Source organism: Euprymna scolopes, chromosome 13 (assembly GCF_053919585.1).
Source record: "Euprymna scolopes isolate OS-2025 chromosome 13, ASM5391958v1, whole genome shotgun sequence".
NCBI classification, from domain to species: Eukaryota; Metazoa; Mollusca; class Cephalopoda; order Sepiida; family Sepiolidae; genus Euprymna; species Euprymna scolopes.
In genome coordinates, this window is record NC_136494.1 from 103,460,093 (window position 1) to 103,484,479 (window position 24,387).

Consider the following 24,387-nt stretch of genomic DNA (forward strand, 5'->3'; position numbering starts at 1 on the left):
GCCAGCGAGAAATCAATGGTAAGAGGCTGTTGCGATGATGCAAATTTATTTGCAAATGCTATCGAAGGAGGAGAATAGAGCTGGACGTCTGGGGAGAATAGTGTCACTCAGCTTCCAGAGAACATCACAGGTCTCCAATCAGATCGTTTGCTGACTTGTGTGAAAGCTTCATGTGAGCCAATAATAATAATAATAATAATAATAATAATAATAATAATAATAATAATAATAATAAAGGAAAGATGGCGGGAGGGGACTGGTTAATATAGAAGATTGTGTGAATGACAACAAAATGAACTAGAAAAATACTTAATGCAAAACACTGAAAGAATAATTATAGTAGCGAGAGGCACAGAAAAAATCAATAAAACAGAAAAAGAGAGACAAAGGATGAAAACACCTGGACATGGATGCGACAATAGCACATAAGCCGAGAAACTGAATCCCTAATGACTGCAGCATAAGACAACTTGATAAGAACAAACCACATCAAAGTAAAGATCGACAAAACACAAGAAAACAGCAAATGCAGACTTTGTGGACAAAGAGACGAGATGATAAAACATAATAAGTGAATGCAGCAAACTGTCCCAAAAGGAATACAAGAACAGACACGACCAAGTGGGAAGGGTAGTACACTGGAAATTATGCAAACAACTGCATCTCGAATGCACAGACAAATGGTACAAACAGAAGTCAGCAACAGTACTTGAAAACAAGAATCACTAAGTCCTATGGGACATGGACATACAAACTGATAAACCCATCCAAGCAAGAGAAGACCAGATGTCGTAATAATTAAGAAGAAAGAAAAATCTTTTTAAATCATAGACTTTGCTGTTCCAGCTGACCACAGGGTGAATATCAAAGAAAAGGAGAAATGGAGCAAATACAGAGATCTGAAAGGGATATGGAAGACGAAGAAAATCAAAATAATACCTATAATAGTAGGAGCACTAGGAAGAATCCCCCAAAACCTTGAAAAAAGAATAGGAGAAATTGGAATCAAAGGAATGACTGGGAAAATACAACGAACAACAATCATGAAAACAACTGAAATATTAAGAAAAACCCTTGAATGTGAAAACTAACACACAGGAGCAACAAGTGCGGGCCAGGAAAAAGTTTTCAAAGGCAAAACATGAAACTCTACACGAAACCAAGAACACCGAAACTGCATATTTATAAGTTCTCTAACCCAACATTATTGCCACAACCCTATTGCCACATCACCCCCCCCACCTGCAAAAAATAGGGTGAGACCAAATAGTCAAGGAGGAAGGAAAGACCGATGAACTGACCAGACCTCAGCTGAATAAGTGCGAAGAAAACTGAGATCTTTGGAGGCTTATTGCCACTAAAATCCAAGCAAAGACCAATAGCTGCTGCCAACGAGAAATCAATGGCAAGCAGCTGTTGCGATAATGAAAATTTATTTTCAAATGTTATTGAAAGAGGTGGAGAGTACTGGAAATCTGGGGAGACTTGTTGTCACTCAGCTTCCAGTGAACACCACAGGCTGTTTTTCAGGGAAAGATCTATGAAGGCCTGTGTGAAAGCTCCTTGTGAGCCACTACTACTACTACTACTACTACTACTACTACTACTAATAATAATAATAATAATAATAATAATAATAATAATAATAATAATATGGAACAAGTATTAAATAGTCCCGGATTTTAAGAATTAAATAACCTAAAGATAAATGTAAGGCGAATCGAAAGTGCTGCATCTGTAAATAAAGTTTGATTATTATAAACTTTAATCCTCATAGAAAAATTGAAAAAAGAAAGCGATTGGCTAATAGGAAACCAAATCGTTTTGGATACACACACAATATTTTTATGCACCAATGAAACTTATTATTATTATTATTATTATTATTATTATTATTATTATTATTATACAAAGATGTTCTAATTAAAAAATTGCTGTTATTATCTATTTATTATTATTATGAAAAATATTATGATCACAACATTGTTATTCTGATAAAATTGTTAATACTTAAATTCTTTTAATAATTACTAAATTATAATGATTACAAAATTGTTATTATTACAGAATTGTAAATATAAAATTGCTATCATTAAAATTTCTTATTACAAGATACAATATTAATGAATTTTTTTTTAATATAATGAAAGTGTATTTATAGTAATATTATTGTTAGAAGATTATTATTAGTATTATTTAACCCTTATCCTTGAGTGGTGTCTCGGCTTTGATAAGTGGTGACGCCTATGTAAAAAAAAATATTATTATTAAAAATGTAAATATTTCAAAATTGTTATTATGAAGTTGTAATTACTACAAAGGGTTAATACAGTAAAATTATTATAATTGTAATATATCATTAAAATATTATTATTATTACATAATTGTTGTTATTACGAAATTATAATTACTTCAAAACTATTTAAAATTGTAAATATTACAAAATTGTTATTATTATAAAAACTTATTATTAAAATTTTTCATCATAATAACATTTTAGTTGTTGTAATTATATAATTAAAAGATTATTATTATTATTATTATTATTATTATTATTATTATTATTATTATTATTATTATTATTATTATTATTACAAAGTTATCATAAATATGAGATCGCAATTATTTCAAAATTGGTATTATAAAAATGTTATTACAAAATTTTAATCATTTAAAAATTGTTATTATTATTTCAAAATTGTTAATGTAATAAATTATTATAATTGTAATATGCTTATTACAAAATGCTTATTATTACAAAATTGTAATTATATAAAAACTGCAATTATAAAATTGTTATTTTTATAAAATTGTCATTATTATTAAATATTGGTGAAATGTCGTTATCACAAAATTATAATCATTTTTATATTGTTATGTTCCCATTATTAATTGCTATTATTACAATATTTTTTATATTATAAAATTTTAAGTATTTGTTATTCTTTATTATTAAAAAAATTGTTATTATTGTATGATTGTTATTATTAGAATTGTTCTTGCTATAAAATGTTATTTAAAAATGTTATTATAAAATTCTTTTTGTTAAAAGATTGCTATTATTTCACAATTGTTATCATTATTAATTGTTATTATTGCAAAAATTTTCATTATTATAAAATTGCTACCATTTCGCAATTGTAATTATTACATAATTGTTATTATTACAAAATTTTATTACAAAATTATTATATTTACAAAATTGTTATTATTGCAAATAATTAAATAATATTTATCATTACAAAATTGTTATTAAACAATTGTTCGTCATTATAAAATTATTATTATGAAATGATTATAATTACAAAATTGTTCATCATTATTGTAAAAAGTTTTGACTTGTAATGGGGGTATGAGACGAATGGATTCGCCAATCATTTTTATAACCAACGGCTGTGCTAAACAACCAATGAAAACGTCGCAAAATTATTATAAAAATTGTCGAATTTTGGATTCAATCAGTTCGCCGTTTGCTACGTCACGGACGGAATTCTTTGCCGACATCTTGGTTACTGATCTGAACTACGCCGCCATCTTGGTTACTGATCAGAACTACGCCGCCATCTTTGTTCAACACAATGTCTCAAAACTTAACAATTATGTTCCCATAAAATGTTTCGTAAAGATTTTCTAAAAGTCTAAATAGTAATCCATCATAAGATGTGTGACCTTCTTTAAGCAGCTGCTTTATAAAATCATAAGAAAAAACAAAAAGTACGTTATTTAATGTAGTAGCCAACAATCTAAAAAATGCCAACACTCAATTAAGGAAACACCTGCTTATAATTATAAAAAAAAGTTGACAAATATCAAAATATATATCGTACTTAACAAATCTAAATATAACTTCAGAGTCCAAAATAATTGTAGAAAGTTAAACTTAAATAAACGTGTTGTGATCCCATAAAGACCGTTGGAGACGCCCCTCCATGGGATAATGGACTATTTCATGACGTCACTTCCTCTAGTGACGTCACTTCAGGCATCGAGTACCGGTACCCAGTAGTCAGAGATTGGCACGCGGCCAAGGAGGTCGTGTACAAACGCCCTACCGTTGAGGAATGTTATTGCTCAACCTGCTTTTGCCTGTAATATATGCGAATACATGTTTGTTCCTAAAAATCCAGTGTTCTTTCGTTCTTATTACCATTTAACTCCATAACAAAGACACAAAAAGACTTTTGGCAATTTTATAAGTTCTAAATCTCAGTGACTATTGATTAGAATTTAACTAATGAAGGCTCGTTGGAAAGGTAATGACCTGAATTGTGTCGTGGACTTAGCGACATTTTCCCTTAAGGTCGCACATAAAAGGGCTCATTCATCATCCAGAGCCTATTTTTGGCACTTTTTTACAGCTATAAAATGTTTCAATCAAAGTCATTTATTTTCCTAGTTTTGGATATGAATTACAAAATATCTGATATTTTCACAAAACCTCTGGCCTTGATGGAGTGGGAGACTAAAACTTGCTGCTATGGTTTCAAATGATCTGAAAGGGAGACTTGATTCCAAATATTTCTCATATGTCATCTCTTCCTGCTTTGGTTTCATACATAAAGTAAATTTCACATTGTGTAAGGATTATTTGATACTGAAGATATTCATAATCGTGTCCTATTTCCAAAAGAAGGGAGATATAACACATGAGAAATATTTGGAATCAAGTCTCCCCTTACTGTTATTTCAGATCATTTGGAACCATAGCAGTAAATTTTAGTGCCCCCTCCATCAAGGCCAGGGGTTTTGAGGTTTGCAGAAATAATTATTTTGATTAGGAAAAAAAGATATTAGAAAAAGCACAAAAAAAGAAAAAGAATTTCAATTCCAATTCCACATCAACAGCAGTTAATTTTTAAGATTTAAGAAACATGGAAGGTGGTAAGGGGCGAGGGGGAGTTTAAAATATTAAACCAGACACGGATAGGAATAGAAGGAGAGGGAGAGAGAGAAAGGATGGAAAAGAAGGGTATAAGATGGGTAAAACTTTGAAGGTAGAGAGAAAGAGAAGGATAAGAAATAAAGGAGGAGAGAGACAAGCAGTTAATATTGTGGCGCTAACTTGTGGACTGGAGGTAGACATAGCAGTTAGTCGGTGAATTCATGTCATATGGAGCTTGACACTTTATGGTGAAATTATCTATTGTTTATAATGTTTTTTTCCATATAGTATTAAATTCTATACAAGGTCTACTTAGTAAATCATCGTTTCGAATTCCATAGAAAGTTTCACCATTTTGAAAAGATGAGAACATTTATACGTGTAATTCAAATAATACAAATTATCAGTGTATCAACAATTCAGAAACTTCAGATGAATCGCCTCTTATAAACAAAAGTAAATATCACCGCTAGTAACAATACTGGTTAAAACATAGCTGAGCGTAAATAGATAGATAGATAGAGAGAGAGAGAGAGAGAGAGAGAGAGAGAGAGAGAGAGAGAGAAAGAGAGAGAGATAACGAGAGAGATATATAACAAGCAAAAAAGAGACGTTGCGAGCCTGTCGTTGTTTTATCGTTATTTCCATGTGAAGTCCTCGTCTGAGCTCCAATCTCTGGTCCCCCCTCGCCAATCTTTCACAAAAAACACCCGTCTAGCTGAAACCACTGTCAGTGATTTTCCCACCTCTTTATCTGTGCTTAAATCCAAAGCGTAGATTCCATGAACAAAGCTTCTTTCTTAAAAGTGCACAACTGTGGAACTCTCTTCCGTTTGCCTGTTTCCCACCTGACTACAACTTGGATGTCTTCAAGTCCAACATAAACAAGTTCCTGATGAACCGCCTCCTTAAGTAAGACACGTTATCAGATCTCTATTACTAACGATTACTACAATATTGTTCCATTGATTACTGTACACGCAATAACCCTTATCCCCGAGTGGCCTTCAGGCCTTGATAAGTGGTGACTTCCATGTAAATAAAAATATGGAAACTAATGTTTGATTTTGTATTTTAATTCTTCTTAACTGGTCTATAAACTCGCATTTTTGTTATGCAAACAATTCAAGCCGAGCTCAGTGGGTGACTCAGCATGTCACATCTTCTTGTACAAAACAAAAGTTAGGAATGCTGAATATGAGTCTATAAAACTCATAAAAATAATAATCTAATGATAAGACCACTCATTAACTTGGTAACTGGTATGCTACCAACAACTGCATACCAAGCGTTTTTCTCGTAACATATGGTTTCAAGATTGTCTAGACGTTTTCAGTTTATTCTACACTAGTGTAATGTCTGTTGATTCTTTGATGTCATTCATAATTTCATTGCAGCCATGCTGATTTTTGTCGGACAGCAGGGTTCTTTAACAGGCTTGATGTACTATTACCGTGCTTGCTAGCTTGATGTTTCCGGTGGAAGTCGACGGACGTGACCGAACCTGAACGATAGACTTCTTATGCCAACAGTTATGCTCCACGATTTACATTATCGTGTGATTATTAGGGCTATGACAACAGCATATTCTTTTCATTATTTTGACTCTCTGGTATATATCAGTTAATATCTTATGTTTTTAGATAGAGTGATGTGGTTCTGATTGATTAATTGTGTCTAACTGTGTCGGATATAAACTCGAGAGTCAAAATAATTAATATTCTCTTGTTATAACCCTAGTGATTATATACACAGTAGCAGGGTGACCTGACGTTTCCCAGGATTAAATGGCCATCTATCGATTAATTGCCTGCTCCAATTGGGGACCGATCGCGGTGTACCATGAAGAAGGTTCACATGCCTTTCATGTGACTTAGTTTACAATATATTATAGTATACATTGCACTGTGGAGGACGTACTGTAGATTTTATAAAATTATTTTCTATATATAATGGCTAGCAATTCGAACGCGCACCTGTCATATCAAACAACCTACTGTAAATTTAATATGCCTGGTATTAATGCTTGTGCGGTTATAATGGCTTGAATTTAAGTTTAAAATGAAAATGTCAAGTGTCATTGCGAAATTGTGCTTTAAACAGAAACATTCATTTCGAACGCGCCTCTATCATATCAAAGAACCTACTGCTGATTTTATATGTCGGGCCTTCCAACTTGTGCGGTAATAAAACATCTCAAATGCAGTTGTGATGTTAGGGTTAGAGTTTGGTGTTAACTTTGATCAAAATCGCCTGTTTCTTCTTTAATTGGATTATTTCGATTATCGATTATTGATACTTATTGAAGACATTACAATACAAAATCTATCTAAGAAAACTACCAATCACATTAAGTACCTTGGTGTGAAATTTCATAAAAATCGACCCAGCCATTTTCGACTCTATAGGGAACGAACTCGCACACACATGCACACAATATTCCTTTTATATCAGGTTGACAAGAAAATTCTTGCGGTTTTTAACTTTTAAATTCAGACAAAAAATTATTGATCGAAATAAACACAATCAAAATCAACACACTTGCTAACACAAAACAGGGGTATTTATTCCAATAACGTAAAAATCCTGTGTTCTGGTGACGATTAAGTCGCTGAAGCTGTTTTTGATAACGCTAAGGTTTTTGAGGAATTTCTCACACAAAGTTATCGAAATGCTTGAAAAAGTGGTAGTCAGTAGGTGAGGGGTCTGGAGAGTATGGCAGATGAGGCAGAATTTCGTAGCCCAATTTGTTCCACTTTTGCAGGGTTGATTTAGCAACGTGCACCGGATATTGTTGTGAAGAAGAATTGGACTTTTTCTGTTGATTAATGCTGGATGTTGTGAAAGTTTCTGATTCATTTCGTCCATTTGTTGACAGTACTTCTCCGTTGTAATAGTTTAGCCTCCATTCAAAAGACTGTAATGAATGAGACCAGTCGCAGACCACCAAACAGTTAATATGTCCTTCTTTTAGGGCAACTCTGGCTCCAGACATTGTTGTGGAACTTTGTTGGCGTCTAACCACTGAGCTTCGTTTCACTGGTTGTCGTAAAATGTGTGTGTGCGCGCGCGCGTGTGTGTGTGTGCGTGCGTGTTTGTATGTCTCACAAAAACTTTCCGTAGAGGCGACGGAACCTGGCCAAACCAGAATCGTTTTAAACCTCAAATCTTTGGACGAGAAATATCGAAAAATTGGCACAAAAGATTAATTCGTTCACCCTAAACTCGGCCGTTTTGTACAAGGAGGGGTCGATTTTTGCGTCGCCATTTTAGCAAGTCATTGTTCCCTTTTCGATTGACTACAGTTAATTCTGACGGGCCATGGAGACATCAACTAAGACGTCAGTTCTTTTTTTCCTCCTTCGCGTTACGGATTGGATATATATATATATATATATATATATATATATATATATATATATATATATATATATATATATAGTGTCTTAGCAAGCCATCTTTAGTTTTTTTTTGCTTCGGATGTTTTTGCTTGATTGTCTCCCCTGTTGCCTTGCCAGGCCACTAATATCGCGCTGCTTTTCTTTACGTGTTTGTGTACGTAATAACATTAAACAAAATAGATGCATAACTTTTGTTCGAATTATTTACTCCTAAATGAAGTTTAATTCATCCTAAGAGATGAAACTAAAATGCCAGTTATGTGATGAAGATAAAAAAATGCCGATTAAATAAAACACAGCCATTAAAAATTTTCATTTCTATTTAAAGAATTAAAAGCAAAACCAGTCTAATTCACCTCTTTATCTAATAATCTACTGTGATCTCTGATTTTGATAATATATCCTCAGTAGCAGGAAGACACGGCGTCTCCCGGGATTAAATAAGGAACTATTGTTTAATTATTAAACAATAGTCCCTTAAACTTTAATAGAAACAGAAGTGTTAATGGATGGGTTAAGAATTTGGAAGGGGTTGCTCCGAACGGGTAAATCAAGTGATCGCCAGTAGAGACCTCTTTGACTCCCTCTTCTGATTAATCGCTCTTAACTGGTGAGATCTGAACGAGAAAAGAAAATACAACGAGACCTATCAAACATCGTAAAATGTTAATACATATGAATTCACGTTAAAATAAATAATTATGTTTTTGTTTATCCAGACCTGTAATTCTGTCGCCTTCATCTTTGTCACAGCGCCAGATATTTCGAATGCCCAGGGCATAAATTTCGGGTCGGCTTTTAGATTCATTTACGAATGGGTTGTCTGCTGGAATGGAATAATTCTTGTCGTCTGTAAAACGATCCACGTCAATCCTGAGAACTTTACCGAGAAGAACTGACCTGGAAAGAGTAAGAAATAAATGTAAAAAAAAATAAAATAAAAATAAAAAAAATAAAAAAATTAAAAGAATAAATAAAAATAAAAACAAATGAATGAACAAACAAACAAACAAACAAACACAAACTAAAAACGAAAATAAAAAAACATACAAAAAAAAAAAAATTCATTGTAAAAAACACTAGGCGCTTATGCCTAACTCGCGCTTCTAAAAAAACGAACAAAAACACAAAATATTTATGATGTAGTTTTATTTAAAAAAATATTATTAAATTTTATGCCTAAACAACGATCGACGGTATGCGACACCATTTTGAAATTCCTCACTAGTTAACCCCCCCCACACCCTGGACAATGCTTTAGAAATTGATGTTAAAAGAAGCCTTGCGCACCATCATAATGTCTACGAATTCCCATTAATCGCTTAAAATGGTTTTATTTATAAAAATAAAACTACTTAATCAATTTACGCGTTTTCGTGTGCATGTTACTTTCTTTGCATCATGGATGCGATAATAAATGTATGATAAACTGAATCTTTATATTAGTAAAAGTATATTTTTTCTCGCGTTCGTGTGTATGTATGTTTCTCGCCTCTGCGTGACTTTGTTCTGTTTTTCTTATTACTAATTGACTGCGTATCGAAATTAGAAATGCAAAACCGTAAAATAAAACAAATTTTAAAAAAATATTAAAATATTAATAACAATATATGTTCACCAGAATGCGTTTCGTTTTCTTTAGTAAGCAAGTAAGCTATTGTAAAATGCTTCAATTATAAAAAAAAAATGAACGAATTATTCGTGATCCTTCGAAATTTGAAAGAAATTGTGAGCTTTTAAAGTATCAAATAGAAAGTCATTTCTGACTTGAAAATTCTTAGCAAATGCTCATATATTAAATAACCAGACTTTGTAGTTCGTAAATAAAACAGGCAAAAGTAATGGCCGTTGACTCAGAATAGGCGCTTTATGCCAAATTGATGATTGGATATGGTTAATCTTATGCTAATTAAATACTAATCATTACCAATCCCTAATTATCCATAACCCTCACTAACTAATTATCACATACATCAAATCCGTTGCCAAGGTCGCTGGAAAAATGGCGGGATCCTTTTATCGATCCAGTAGATATCTTACTGCTGATGCAATTCTCTACATATATAAGAGCCAGGCATGTCCAAGAATGGCGTACTGTTTCCACATCTGGGAAGAAGCTATTATAAAGGACTTATTCTGCCTTGACAGAGTTCAAAATAGACTCCGTCGTCTAGTAAGGGATGCCCTTTTTTCTTACCTTCAACCTCTTTCTCACAGAAGAGATGTTGCGACTCTGTCTCTGCTTTATCATTATTTTCATGGCAAGTGCTCGTCTGAGCTCCAGTCTATGGTTCCCCTCGCCAAACTTTCACGAAAAACACTCGTCTAGCTGAAAACACTATCAATAATTTCCCCCACTCTTTATCTGTGCCAAAACCTGAACGTAGATTCCATGAACAAAGTTTCTTTCTTAGAACTGCACGCCTGTGGAACTGTCTTCCGTTTGCCTGTTTTCCAGTTGACTACAATCTGATTGTCTTCAAGTCCAACATAAACACGTTCTTGATGAGCCGTTCCACTTAAGTTGACAAATTTATCGAATTTCCATTACTAATGATTACTATATTGTCCAATTGACTACTGTACACTTTTTAACCCTTATCCTCGAGTGGCCTCTGATAAATGGTGATGCTTATGTAAAAAAAAAAAACTGTGCATCAAACAGACATCATGATACTTAGTCCACTGCACCGTATCAGAACAAAGATCTACATAATATTTCAGTCAGATTGGTGCTGTAGTTTCTGACAAAACTCCTATAGTAATTGTGATATTCTGGTGACTAATCCCTACTAATCCATATGAATCCATAACTGCGCATAGAACGGATGCTCGTTTGCTACAAAATTTCGGCCAGATCGACCTCGTAGTTTCATAGAAAAATGGAACAGACAGACAGACAAACAAACAGACAAACAACTAAAATATATAATATAAATTGAAAGTTTTATTAGTTATTTATATCCAATCATTCTATGCGATAAAAACAACATAACAAAAGTAGTTATAGTTTTATAACAATTCAATTTTATTAAAATTATTAATTCAGTCGTCCAGTGATAATTACTATTATAATTAACTTTCAATAAATCCTATTTAAAAGAACAAGTTTGTAAAAAAGGCATAGTAACTTTCAATAAACGTAACTTTCAATAAATCCTATTAAAAATAATTTTCTAAAAACAAGGCACAGCAAAACAATAAGAAAAAAAAACGAACAAAAATAAAAGTAAAAATATTCCCAGGTAATGCCGGATCGGGACGACTAGTTTGATACCAAGTGACTTAAATTGGTAACAATTACACCTAATTCCCACTGCGTTTATATGAGATGTGGAGGTACGTAAATAACTATTATAATAAAGTTGTATTCCTGCCTGTTTGTCTGTTAACAAATTAATTTTCATACTGAAAACGTATTCATGTACACCTTTTCTCCAGCATTATTTCTATATACACTATTCATTCAAAGGAAATCTACATTCAATTAGTAACTTCATTTGCATATTACATTAAAGGAACCCTAATTTCATAATTAGCTCAATGTTATTAATTACTTGCTGTAATAGAATCGTTTTAATTGTTCTATTTAGAAGTATTATTTAAAGTTAATTTATTTAATTTATCTTTAATTTAGTTTAATTTAATTATTTTCAATTATCAGCTGTTGCGTCAAAAAATCGAAAACAAGCTTACTCGTTTAAGCTATGCGAGTTATTTCCCCTTTACATTATGAGAGTTATTTCCCCTTTAAACTATGAGAGTTACTTTAGGTCTGATTTTCATATACCAAGATGGATGTCTTTTATGCTTCCATTAATCCAAGAATTTAGGATATTCGGTGTATCTTTAATAGTAGCTGAAACCACCGTCAAAAGTTTTCCCCACTCTTTATCTGTGCCAAAACCAAAACGTAGATTCCATGAACAAAGCTTCTTTCTTAAAAGTGCACGCCTGTGGAACTCTTTTCCGTTTGCCTGTTTCCCACCTGACTACAACCTGGATGTCTTCAAGTCCAACATAAACAAATTCCTGATGAACCGCCCCCTTAAGTAAGACACTTTATCAAATCTCCAATACTAACGATTACTACGATACTATCCCATTGATTACCCCGAGTGACTTCCGGGCCTTGATAAGTGTTGACTACCTTGTAAAATAAAAATTCTAAAAAAAAAAAAATAAAATAATAATAAAAAAAATAGTATGTGACTAATCCCTCCGTCCGGCAATATATTTCGACCAGGCAATGCCGAGTATATATAGCTATTGAATATATAAGAATTGATAACGCACGAGAATAGATCAATACATTTATATTTTGATACATCATTTGTTTTTATCTGAATTTTCATCTGAAATGTTGAATAAAACCATTTAACTAAAACATGTATGTAATAAAGATGGACGTTTGTGTGTGAGTGTGAGTCCTTTTGTACATCTAGATCAATAAAAACTACTGAGCAAATATTTACGAAATTTGGAATATGAATAGTAAACGCCATCAAGAGTTTAGTGAATTATGTTTAAGAAGGGAATGAGGTAGAACTCCCAGCTATTTTGAAAATAAATGTATCAATACATTAAAAAACAAAACAAAACTATCTGACAGCTTTTTGTGAAAATTGTAACGTTCATAGTATACATTGTAAGGAGTGTGATGAATTATATTTGGTTTCATTTTTAGGACAACAAAAGCAGCAGAAGCCCTACCCTAACTTGTAAAGAAATCTAACTATGAATTCACAAACTATAAGACACATTTTTTTAATGAAATCTTGAACTGATAGTAGACGTAAACGTGACTGACCGAGCGGATAGATAATTAAGAATAAATCATTTACGAAAAGTTTACAATAATAATATTACAATAATAATATTAAGATTATTGAAATGCAATTGTTTGGAAATTTTTTAAACGTCATTTTGCATTGGGAGTTTTTATATGGCGTCAGTTATCGTATAATGGAAAATCAATATCTTGCAATGAAATTGAAATAGCTCTGCAAAGTGAGTCGAATAAGTTATAAAACATGGATAAACAAAATGAAACTGAATTTTCTATGAACAGAGTTTCTTTCAAAGAACTCATCATTTGTGGAACACATTACTAAGGGATCGCTTCCTTGCAGACTATGATCGTCTCATGCCCAACGTAATTTTGCCCATTCCATTCATGTAAGTCACCACATATCAAGGCCAAAAACCTCTCAAGGATAAGTGTTAAAACATTGTGAGTTGGATGATGAAAATACTATGAAATTATTTAAAATTATGAATGGAATGGGTAAAATTATCAATTATTTACCAATGTATTGTACCAAACACAACCTTGGCATGGTGTTATACTTTCTGACCCCTATTAAAATGGACAGCTCTCGCCTTGAGGACGATCCATGTATAAACAAGCTTCTTGCTCTGACCTTCACTCCTGATCTTAAATGGAGCACATACCTCAAATCCGTTGCCAAGGTCGCTTGAAAAATGGTTGGATCATTCTATCACTCCAGTAGATTTATCAGTGCCTATGAACTTCTCTACCTGTATAAGAGACAAGTATATCCTAGGATGGAATAATGTTGCCATATCTGGGCAGAAGCGCCTCGAAGAACTTATCCTGCCTTGACAGAGTTCAAAATCGACTTCGTGATTTCCTTTTCTCTTCTCTGTAACCTCTCCCCATAGAAGAGATTTTGCGAGCCTGTCTTTGCTTTATCGCTATTTGCATGGCAAGTGTTTTACTGAACTCGAATCTATGGTCTCTTTCACAAAACACTCGTCTAGCTAAAACCAATATCAATAATTTCCCTCACTCTCTATCAGTGCCTAAATCTTTCCTAGAACAACCTGCCTGTGGAACTCTGTTCCATTGGCCTGCTTTCTAGCTAACTACAATATTGTCGTCTTCAAGTGCAACGTAAACAAGTTTCTATTGAACTGTCCTTGTAAATAATCTGATTATACCAAATTTCGACCACAAACAATTACTACACTACTGTCCCAATGGCAATATGCACATTAATCCTTATCCTCAAGTGGCCTCCGAGCCTTGATATGTGGTAATTTGTTTGGAATGTGTTGTTCATCTATACAACAGAAGCAAGACTGTTGTCGGTTACGTTTGCTGCAGAAAATTTATATTCATTCTTCATTATACTCATTATTATATTAATTCATTCAATTATGTATATGTGTGTGTGTTTTATAGCTTTTCTCGATTACGTCAATAAATTACTTATTAATTAAAATTCGTTTTTATTATTCTTAATTGTTAGTCATGTGATTCGAAATAGTTTACACCCTTTTTATCACTATGCAGTGGAAAATAAGAATTTAAAAAGCGTATGATTTTCTCTGATACGTAGCAGCGACATTCCACGTGACGAAGATTAACATCTCTCATAACTAATTAAGACACTCATAAACTAACTATAAACCATTTGCTTGTGGAAGTCACTCTCGTCTATAAAATTCAATTACGCAATTTATAATTTCAAGGCGTTTTGTTAATCATCTAACGACAATACGTAATCGATACGCACATCTCTTACACAAAAATAGTTGTTGTAGTAGATATTCTTAGACTTCTAATTTGGAAATCCAAGATGCCTGCAAAAACAAAGCATACGATGTTAGTTCATCTATAGAACTTTTTCACATCATATGGTCATACCTAATTTCTTTCTTAATTAAAAATTTCTGATTCTCTGACGAGTATACATTAGGAAATAATCAGTATTGACATACTAATAATGATTGTTTCTACGTAACGAAAAAGTTTTATAGAAGATACGGAAATTTTGATATGTTGAAATAACTGAATGATAAGATGAAGCCATTAGTACATGTTTTGTTGATAAATTTAACACACATCGAGCTTCATAAATATAAGAACTTTCGGAAGAAAGTGAAATAAGAAATAGCAAACATGAGTAGACTTTCTTCCAATATATCTTAACATATAATAGAATCGTTCTAAACGACTTAATCTATGCAATGGGCTTATGAGACTAAATATAGAAACGAATCTCTGTCAAAAGAATGTACCTATAAAACTAACTTTGAAATCCAGATGAAAAATCCAAATGAATAAACTACAAAAGCAACTGCAATAAAAAAAGAAAAAAGAGGACACATAACGAAGTAAGATGAAAATATGACTGGAAAGTAAGAAGAAAGGCTGAACAAGAAACATGAAGAATTAAAACAACAGATACTAACTAAGGAAATAAGAAGATACAGATATAAATTTTAACAGTACAAAAAAAAATACGACTTTTGAAAACAATGAAAGTCAATTTACCAAAATATGAACGAAGTAGAAATAAACGCAAAGCAATCAATTGCTACAAAAACAAAACAAATGCAGAAAAATATGTGGGAAAAGCAAGTTTTAGAAAATTGAAAAATGAAGAGAAATCGAAATTGATGAAGAAACACATAGGACGTGTCTGAAAAACATGACAAAATGTAAAGCACTAAGCCACGATTGATTGCATTCTTGGTTTAAAAATCCACGACCTTACAAAAAGACACACAGAACGAAAGACCAAAATCTAACATGCATAAACGAAGCAGACATACTAGAAGGAATAAAACTACATTAAGGAATAAAACTACATTAATAAAAAACAACCAGCGCGAAAGTTCACAATTTAGTGCTTAAAGATGTTTGATAAAATTATCAATTTTATAGACAAAGTAATAGAAACAAAGTAATAATGAAAGAAAGACTGAAACCAATAGTTGAAAGGCAGTGGTCGACTAATATATTAAATATATAAATATATTAATATAGAGAGGTATTTTCCAGGGTGATTTTCTATTACTTCCACATCATACTAATGATACCTATTAAGAAAAATAAACCACCCAATGTATATGGACAAAACAAACTCTGTGAGAAAAAATAATACTCGAAAAAGGAACAAGAAAATTAAATAAATATAACCAGAATCTTCGGCTAGGATATTCGAATAGAATCTGGAATGGAAAAATTTAAACGAGAAAACTCAAAGCAACAGAAAACAAAAACTTCCAACAAGAAATCAAATTATATGATAGAAACAAGAAAATGAATAAGTAACTGGTCAGTAAGATATTTTGGACCTTTCAAGCACGAGGAAAAGAAGGTCTCATGCCTATTAATTTTTTGCCGACTGTTATTCTCATCTTTATAGTTGTTGTTGTTTCACAACGTTTCGGCCATCCTCTGGCCTTCTTTAGATGGTTAACAGCTATGGAAGGCAGTAATTACTAGGAACACAGTTACATGACTCAGCATTCCTATCCAAGTTAACCACATGATGAAGGCCAGATGATGAGTTGGTCGAAACGTGGTGAAACAACAACTATGAAGATGAGAATAACAGTCCACAAAAATGAATACACAAATTATGAAGCGGTTTTAATCCTATCCAAAGCAGGCCAAAGGATCAGTTGGTCAAAATATGGTGAGAAAACAACAACTATAGAAAGCAGTAATTACTGGAGATACAATTACGGGACTCAACATTCCTATCCCGTTCAAATACTTGATGAAGGCAACAGGATGAGATGAGATCGAAAAGTAGTAAAACAACAACTATAAAGATGAGGATAACAGTCCGCAACAACATGAATACACAAATTATGAATAAGCACATGGGTATGCCTAAAAAAGAGCACTTCAACGGAGAAAGATACGCCCAATATATATATATATATATATATATATATATATATATAAGAACAAAGAATTAATAAAACATGTTAAAAACACTTTAAGAAGAGTTACAAACATAACTAATTTTCAAAAAGGAAACACAAATTAAGTGGATAGTCCTTAATCCGCGGAGTTTCGAAAGAAATACTTTCCTTCTCATCAGAGGGTACGAATTAGCAAAATGCGGAATCGGATTTTTCTTGCAAAGTATTTAATGAAACTACAAGTAAGCTACAGAGCTTACTTGGTAAAAGTTAAAAAATAGTGAAGCAGAGGGAAAGGGAAAAAAAAGAAAAATGATTTCACGTAAATGGATGGTCCATATATATATATATATATATATATATATATATATATATATATATATATATATATATATATATAACACGTAATGCATTTCACTGGGAGGATAACACTGTAAGGAATATATATATATAACTTATAGTGCATAAAAGTTCATTACTACTGCAAAAAGAGCTGCACAAAATGAGCAATAACAAGAAGTGAAACTGGAAAAAAAATGACAAAAAGGACAAATGGGGAGAGATTAAGCTACATCAGCAATTTACATTAAATTGTCTAAAGAAGATACGTAATAAACACATGAGTATGCCTAAGAAATGAGCACTTCAACGGAGAAACGTAATCGCTATGGATCGCATGAAACCACAAAAAACAAAAACATAGACTCTGTGAACAAAAAGACGAAAAGATTAATCACATCATATGTAAACGCAGCAAACAAGCACAAAGGAAATGCAAAAACAGGCACGACACTGTGGGGAACTATGTAAATGTCTCTTTGAACATACTGTTTAATGATACAGCTACAAACTAAAGATAACAGTAGAAAAAGAAAATCATAAAATCATCTAGAACATAGAGTTACAAACAAACAAACAAACACACCCCAAACAACCAACATGATAATAATTTAAAAGAAGATCAAGGAAATTAAAAAAAAAAAACGAAACAAATATATAAAACTCATCAGAGAACTGAAATGGATATGTAAGATGAATTGCTATATCAATTATTGTACGAGTGTTAGAAACAGTCTTGGATCTCCTGGAAAACATGTGTTTGGTGACTTTAATGTCCACCATAAAAATTGGCTTGGTTTCTAAGGTTTCACAGATGCAGCTGGGCGCTCTACTTAAAGCTTCTCTATAGCCCATTCTCTCACACAAACAATAATGTCCCCAATCCGCCTCCTAGATTCTGAACATCAGCAGGCTTCACTTCCTCATCACAATACCCGATTACCCGATAATTGTGTGACTAATGCCGATAGTCTACTTAGAAACGCAGACCACCAATTGATATCAGTTGACATCACACTTAAATCTCAACTTCTGTATAGAGTATCGGTATACAGTACGGTGGAGAGGTACGTCTGTAGATTTATTATATTTCATTTTTATCTTAACTGATACGACGCAGTGGTCGGAGGATCCCAGAGGAGATAGAACGGAACATGAGCATAGTTCAGGGGAAGTGGATAGAAAAAGGTCTAGAAGGCTTGCGTACTGACTGGTAGTAGCGGGCACATGGGTGGGCTCGCGGACAATCTGAGTGAGGTCATAGGCAATGGCAAAATCATGACAGAACCTCCCCTCATCATCAGTCTTATTTGAGTGGGTCAGCCATTCCACATTATGGACATTGAAGTTACTGCAAATGTGAATGTTAGCCGAGGGATGAGCAGACAGGATGTGGTCTATTTTTTCTGATATACTCTTAAAGACAGTAACTCCGCTGTTGTGGGGGCGATAGAGGGCCAATATAAATGCGGTGGTGTAAGCAACTGCAACCCGGAAGCACATATAAGGGTCTTCTCTGGAGATATCCCTGCCACATGGGAAGCCATCTTTAATGTAGGCACATATTCCATGCCCGTGGCGATCTTGGGGTAAGATTTAGATGTTAAGTTAGAGTATGAACTCATCTAGAGAGGTGGTCGGCCCTATTCCAGTTTCGCTTAGAAAGAATATGTAAGGTTTCGTCTCCTGTAATTGGGTTTCAACCTCTGGAAGGTCAGAATGTAGACCCCTGATGTTGGAGAAGGAGACATGGTAGTAGGGGTCTACGTAGGAGGATGGGGTTCTAGGTTTATTCGTGTTTTCTTTTTTGAGATATTTCATGTTGAGGATTTTGGGGTTTGTGGAATAGGTCAGCATACTTGGTTAGTGCAGAACAGAGAGGGAAAGTTATAGTGGAAAAACAGGGAATTTTTTTTTTGTAGCACATGATAAGGAAAGCCGTAACAATTACCCACCAGTATGGCATCGAGAATCCATTCACCAAATGGCAATACAGCAGCCCCAGTACTTTGCACCTGCTTATAGGACAGCCTCCTTAGTGGTTATTCCAAGGTCATCCTCTAGTGTTTCTGCCATTTCCTTAGATATGTGTTCATTTGTTTTACTGCCGTGTCTGTTATAGAGTGTGGTGTCATCAGCATATATATCCATCTCACATGCAATTTTGTCAGGAGGTCATTTATGAATATTAGGAACAACAGAGGTCCAAGGATAGATCCCTGAGGCACTCCCGCATTTATATCATATTGTTTAGATGTACGACCGTCGAGGACAACCTGGATTTTTCTCTTATCTAAGAAGGATTTAATTATGTTATGTATTCTTCCAGTGATACCATATGATCTGATTTTCCTGAGAAGACCTTCATGCCATACCCTGTCAAAAGCCTTAGATATATCTAGAGCTACCGCTCTACCCTCCCCCGCTTTTTCCAGTGAATGGTATATATGTCCTGAGATTACAGTTAGGATGTCTGCTGTGGAATGGGCTTGCCTAAATCCATATTGTTGGTCAGTCAGAAGTTCAGCATCTGTAAGGTAGTGGATTAGAGCTTGGTTAATTATGGTCTCAAATATTTTGGCAAAAAGTGGGAGAAGGCTAATGGGGCGATAATTTACTGGGTCAGTTCTTTCGCCAGAATTCTTGAAAACTGGCGCTACAGAAGCAGTTTTCCAGCAGGCAGCAAAGCAAGATTCATTAAGGCATTTGTTGTAAAGTTTGGAGAGAATTGGAGCTACTTCGGCAGAGCACTTTTTAATAGCACAGCCGGGATGGGATCAGGTCCACATGCTTTTGCAGTGTCAAGATTTCTCATGATAGCATGCACCTGAGAAGGAGTGAGTTTCAGATAGTCTAGTGTGGCGTCTGCCCGCAAAGGAAAATCAGGGAGGGGGTGGTTGGCAGGGTCCAGTGTGGAGTTGGAGGCAAACCGACTGGCAAGCATGTTAGTCTTCTCAGTTGCAGAAGCAAACAACCTCGTGATTGTTGGATAGTGGGAGAATTGTTGATTGCCATTATTTACTACACTGTTGTAGATTTTCCAGAAGTCACGGGTTCCTAATTTCTGTGCTTTGATGCGTTTTTTGGTGGTTTCAGTAAACTCTCTCTTAGCTGTCGCTATTTCTTTCTTACAGTTACTTCTGGCTTCTGTATACTTCTGCCTGTTTGAACTGGATTTATGTTGGTTAAATTTGTGGTAGGCATGCTGCCTTTGCGCTATTGCAGCTGCACAAGTAGAAGTAAACCATTGGGGAGAGTGGGGCTTGGTATAAAATTTGCGCATGGGAACATGTGCTTCAATTGCCGTTTTGAACCATTCAGTGGCCTTATTTGCGCAATGTTCAGTAGGAAGTGAAAAGATATTTTGCCATAGGGCGTCCCTGATGAGATCCCTGATGGCTTCCCAGTCAGCCTTTTTATAATATCTCGTTGTTTTGAGCAGTGGCTCTTCGGTTTTGGTTCTAAAGTTTAGGGCTATTTCAACCATTACTACTGCATGATCGGCGTTCCCAAGTGGGCTGTGGGCATTAGTTACACAATCATCGGGAACTGTGGTTAGAAACAGATCTAGAAGTGGTGCATGTTGTTCTTGTTTGTCTGGAAAATGCGTTGGAAACGTAACCATCTGTGATAGGGAATGAGATATACAGAAGCTATGTGTTATGATACCAGCTGCGTCTGTGTGAGTAGAAAATCCAAGCCAGTTGCGGTGGTGGACATTGAAGTCACCAAATACATGCACTTGTGCGCTAGTGTCGAGGGAAAGTGCTGTATCTATGCTGTCAGAGACATTATTTATTAGGGTACAGTGTTGGGTCGAGGGAGAGCGGTAGAGAAAATAAAAGTAGCTAATGTTATGTTGCATGTTAAGTCTAAAGCACATAAAGGCTTGATCGTCTGATTCTAGTTTAGTTTCTCTAGTCAAGGGGAGGGTGTTTCGAATATAGACTCCAAGCCCATGCATATGTCTGTCAGAGTCCTTACGGCAGAATGGGAGATATCCAGGCATGTTAAAGTACTTAGAGGGGACGGAGGAGTGTAGGTTAGTTTCACTTAGTGCTAAGATATCCGGGATGTTTGTTAGGAGAAATCCTTCAACATCATTTAAATTAGTTCTAAGCCCACGGATGTTCGTAAATGCAAACCTTAAGGGAGAAGACAGGTTGGTTTTGTTTGATTTTGGGCCTGGTTTTAGCGTAATTTTGATTGTACTGTCATCATTTTTTAAGAGTTTCAGTTTAAGTGAGGGGTGCTGAACAAGTGGTTATGCAGAATACATGACATGCAACACATGCAGACCATCAGTTGTCCTTCCATCTACTAGGATTGTGGCCTCGGGATAGCCCACCGAGGATGAGTGCAAGGTCCCTTTCCATGCGCGACATGGCACTACAAACAACCCGATATTATACAACTGTTGATGGAGCAGCCGCTCTAAGCGCTACCAAAGTGTTAGGGCACCTGTACTACCAATCGAGAACAGCAGCCAGGAACTGTCTATCCAGTACCCTCAACCCATTAGACGATGGTCAACCCAATCTACTTGCACTGACATTACGGTATTCAAGCACTCCCAAGTGCCCAGTTTAAGGGATAGGATGTGTCGGGAGTGGGGAAAATGGCAAAGAAGGAGTATGGGAGACAGTGCCTTTCTACTCCTTTAGCAGTTTAGATTTGAGTCACCAGCTCTAGGAAGGTTGTCATCCAAAACTGGAGAGCCTTCCTCCCCTTAGGTTTAACTTCAGAGTTTCCCTTCTCCTAGACGGATGACCTGGAAAGATCTACGGGTCCATCAGAATCGAGAGAGTTTTCCCTGCGCCTGGGTCCTAATCCAGGTATTTCATTGTTACTAGAGGATGGGGTGAGTAAGAGTTCATGCAGTGGAAGCAGCTAAATTTGCAAACAAGTCCGTTGGAAGAAGTTAACGTGGTTTAATGTTTTTCCTTTAGATTTATATATATATATATATATATATATATATATATATATGTATATATATATATATATATATATATATATAAATCTTCCTTTTCTTATTTTTATGTTGGCTTAGGAGTTAATAATAATAAGGCATTACAGAATGACATGATATTACGAATTACTAGAAAGAAATTGTACAAGTTCTGGATATTTTATGTGGCAGGAAGGTTAATTTGTATATTCAATAGATACAAGTAACGTCATTTTTTATATGTACATATAGTACAGGTATAATTGGGAGTAAGTTATACGCTATGTCGTATACAGTATGTATAGTACAGTAAATAGATAGAATATATGGAGATTGTAGGTATTAAGTATGTTTCCATTTTTAATGAGGATATCTTCAGCTTTCGTTTAAAAAAAATCAGGAAGTTGTATTTTGCATTATAGAGTATCGGTTCAGTTTTTGTATTTAGCATTGCAAAGCTAAGGAATAGACAGCTATTGTTATGTAATACAAGCAGCTGTAAATCTAAGTGCAGACTGTAGTTAGTAAGTATCTACCTGATAAGAATAAACTAATGCATGCCTTAGGGATAGAAATGCTTAGTGATCATGATTTCCAATCGGTCAGCATGCGAAGGTTAAGGGCTGAAAGCTAATGATCCCCATCTAAGTCGGGTGTATTGTATGAGTGTTAGTGGCAGCTTGGGGAGTAGAGCAGATTGTTAGTTTTCAGGAGAGGATTAAACTTACAGAATACAGTAGAATTATTAGAATTTTGAGTGGCAAGTAAAGTTTAGTTAGAGTAGAAAATTTATTTTTTTTTTAAATTTAACATGCAAATCAGACATAGGCAGTACATATTGGGTATATGTAGCAATCCAGCAGGGGTGCTTTTACAGTAATGAGAGAAACTATTATTATATGGCGCGTCGGGATTAATGATTAAATGCAGTCAATTTGGTCAAGCTCAAAGCATTGTGTATCTATTCAGTAATAGTCCTAGCGACGTAGCTAATGTCACTGTGCATTTTAGTTTCTAATATAATTGAAAGTAAGACTAACTATATTCGATATTAGAAAATGACCTCCAGACCTTAGTGGAATGGAGACCACTAATGGATGGTAACATGTTCTCCTTTAACAATTACAAGACGCCTCTCAAATCACCGCTATCCATGACAAATAACACCCTATCTGAGAACCTTTCCTTCAAACTCATCGGCCTTACATTCACGTGTAATATGAACTGGAATAAATACATTGAGGACATCGTGAAGACTGCTGCAAAGAAGGTGGGTTCCCTCTATCAAGCTAGATGACTACTCACCTGAGAGTATCCTGTACCTCTACGAGGCCACCATTCACCATGCATTGAGTATTGTTGCCACATCTAGGCTGATGTATTTGCCACTGGCCAGTCTTTCTTGGATAGCGCCCACAAAAGAGTTTTCAATCTAATAGGTCCCACTTTGTCAACTAAGCTCCAACCCCTGTCCCATCGCTGTAATGTAGCATTTCTGTGCCTGTTTTACAAATATTTTAATGAAATGTGCTCTGATGAACTAGTTGCACTTGTGCTCCCTTGGTGTACATATCCTTGACAAACCGCTTAGAAACAAAATCACACACTTCACTGTTGAGGTCCCTAAATGTCAGAAAGCTGTCTACTCAAATAGTAAACGGCTAGACTTTGGAATTTCCTTCCTGCTACCTGCTTCCTTGACTGTACTGATATGCAGAAGTTTAAATGTCATGTAAACCAACATCTTGTTAATCTTTCCTATGCATGGTCCCAAATAGTAGCCCCTTACACCCAAGTTGCAATATGCCTTGTTAGGGATGAACGTGAGTAAAAAGAAACAGTTTCTGTTTATTTGTATGATGGCAGCATCGGCTATTTGCACAATGGAACACGTGTAAAACAATGATTAAAAAGTAAATATAAAAATTCGCCTATATAAAAACTAAAATATATAAATAAAATAAAATAAATAAATAAATGAATATAAAAAAATAAAAATCATGATTGTGGATTGACTTTTTGTGAAAACTGGAATGTAAATTCACAGTATATTTGGTTGGTGTAAAAACAATATCGTTTTCTAACATATGTTACTTTTATATATGATTTCTGAATTGATTCATTGA

General features: G+C 34.4%; 1 protein-coding gene across 1 annotated transcript in view; it reads right to left on the reverse strand.

Moving 5' to 3' along the window:
- LOC145292122 (HHIP-like protein 2) overlaps positions 1-24,387 on the reverse strand; it is a 122,383-nt gene that overhangs the window by 29,882 nt on the left and 68,114 nt on the right. Inside the window, exon 3 of the mRNA XM_080138228.1 lies at positions 9,005-9,183. Coding sequence (XP_079994354.1) covers positions 9,005-9,183 — 179 coding nt within the window. The remainder of the gene's footprint in view (positions 1-9,004; positions 9,184-24,387) is intronic.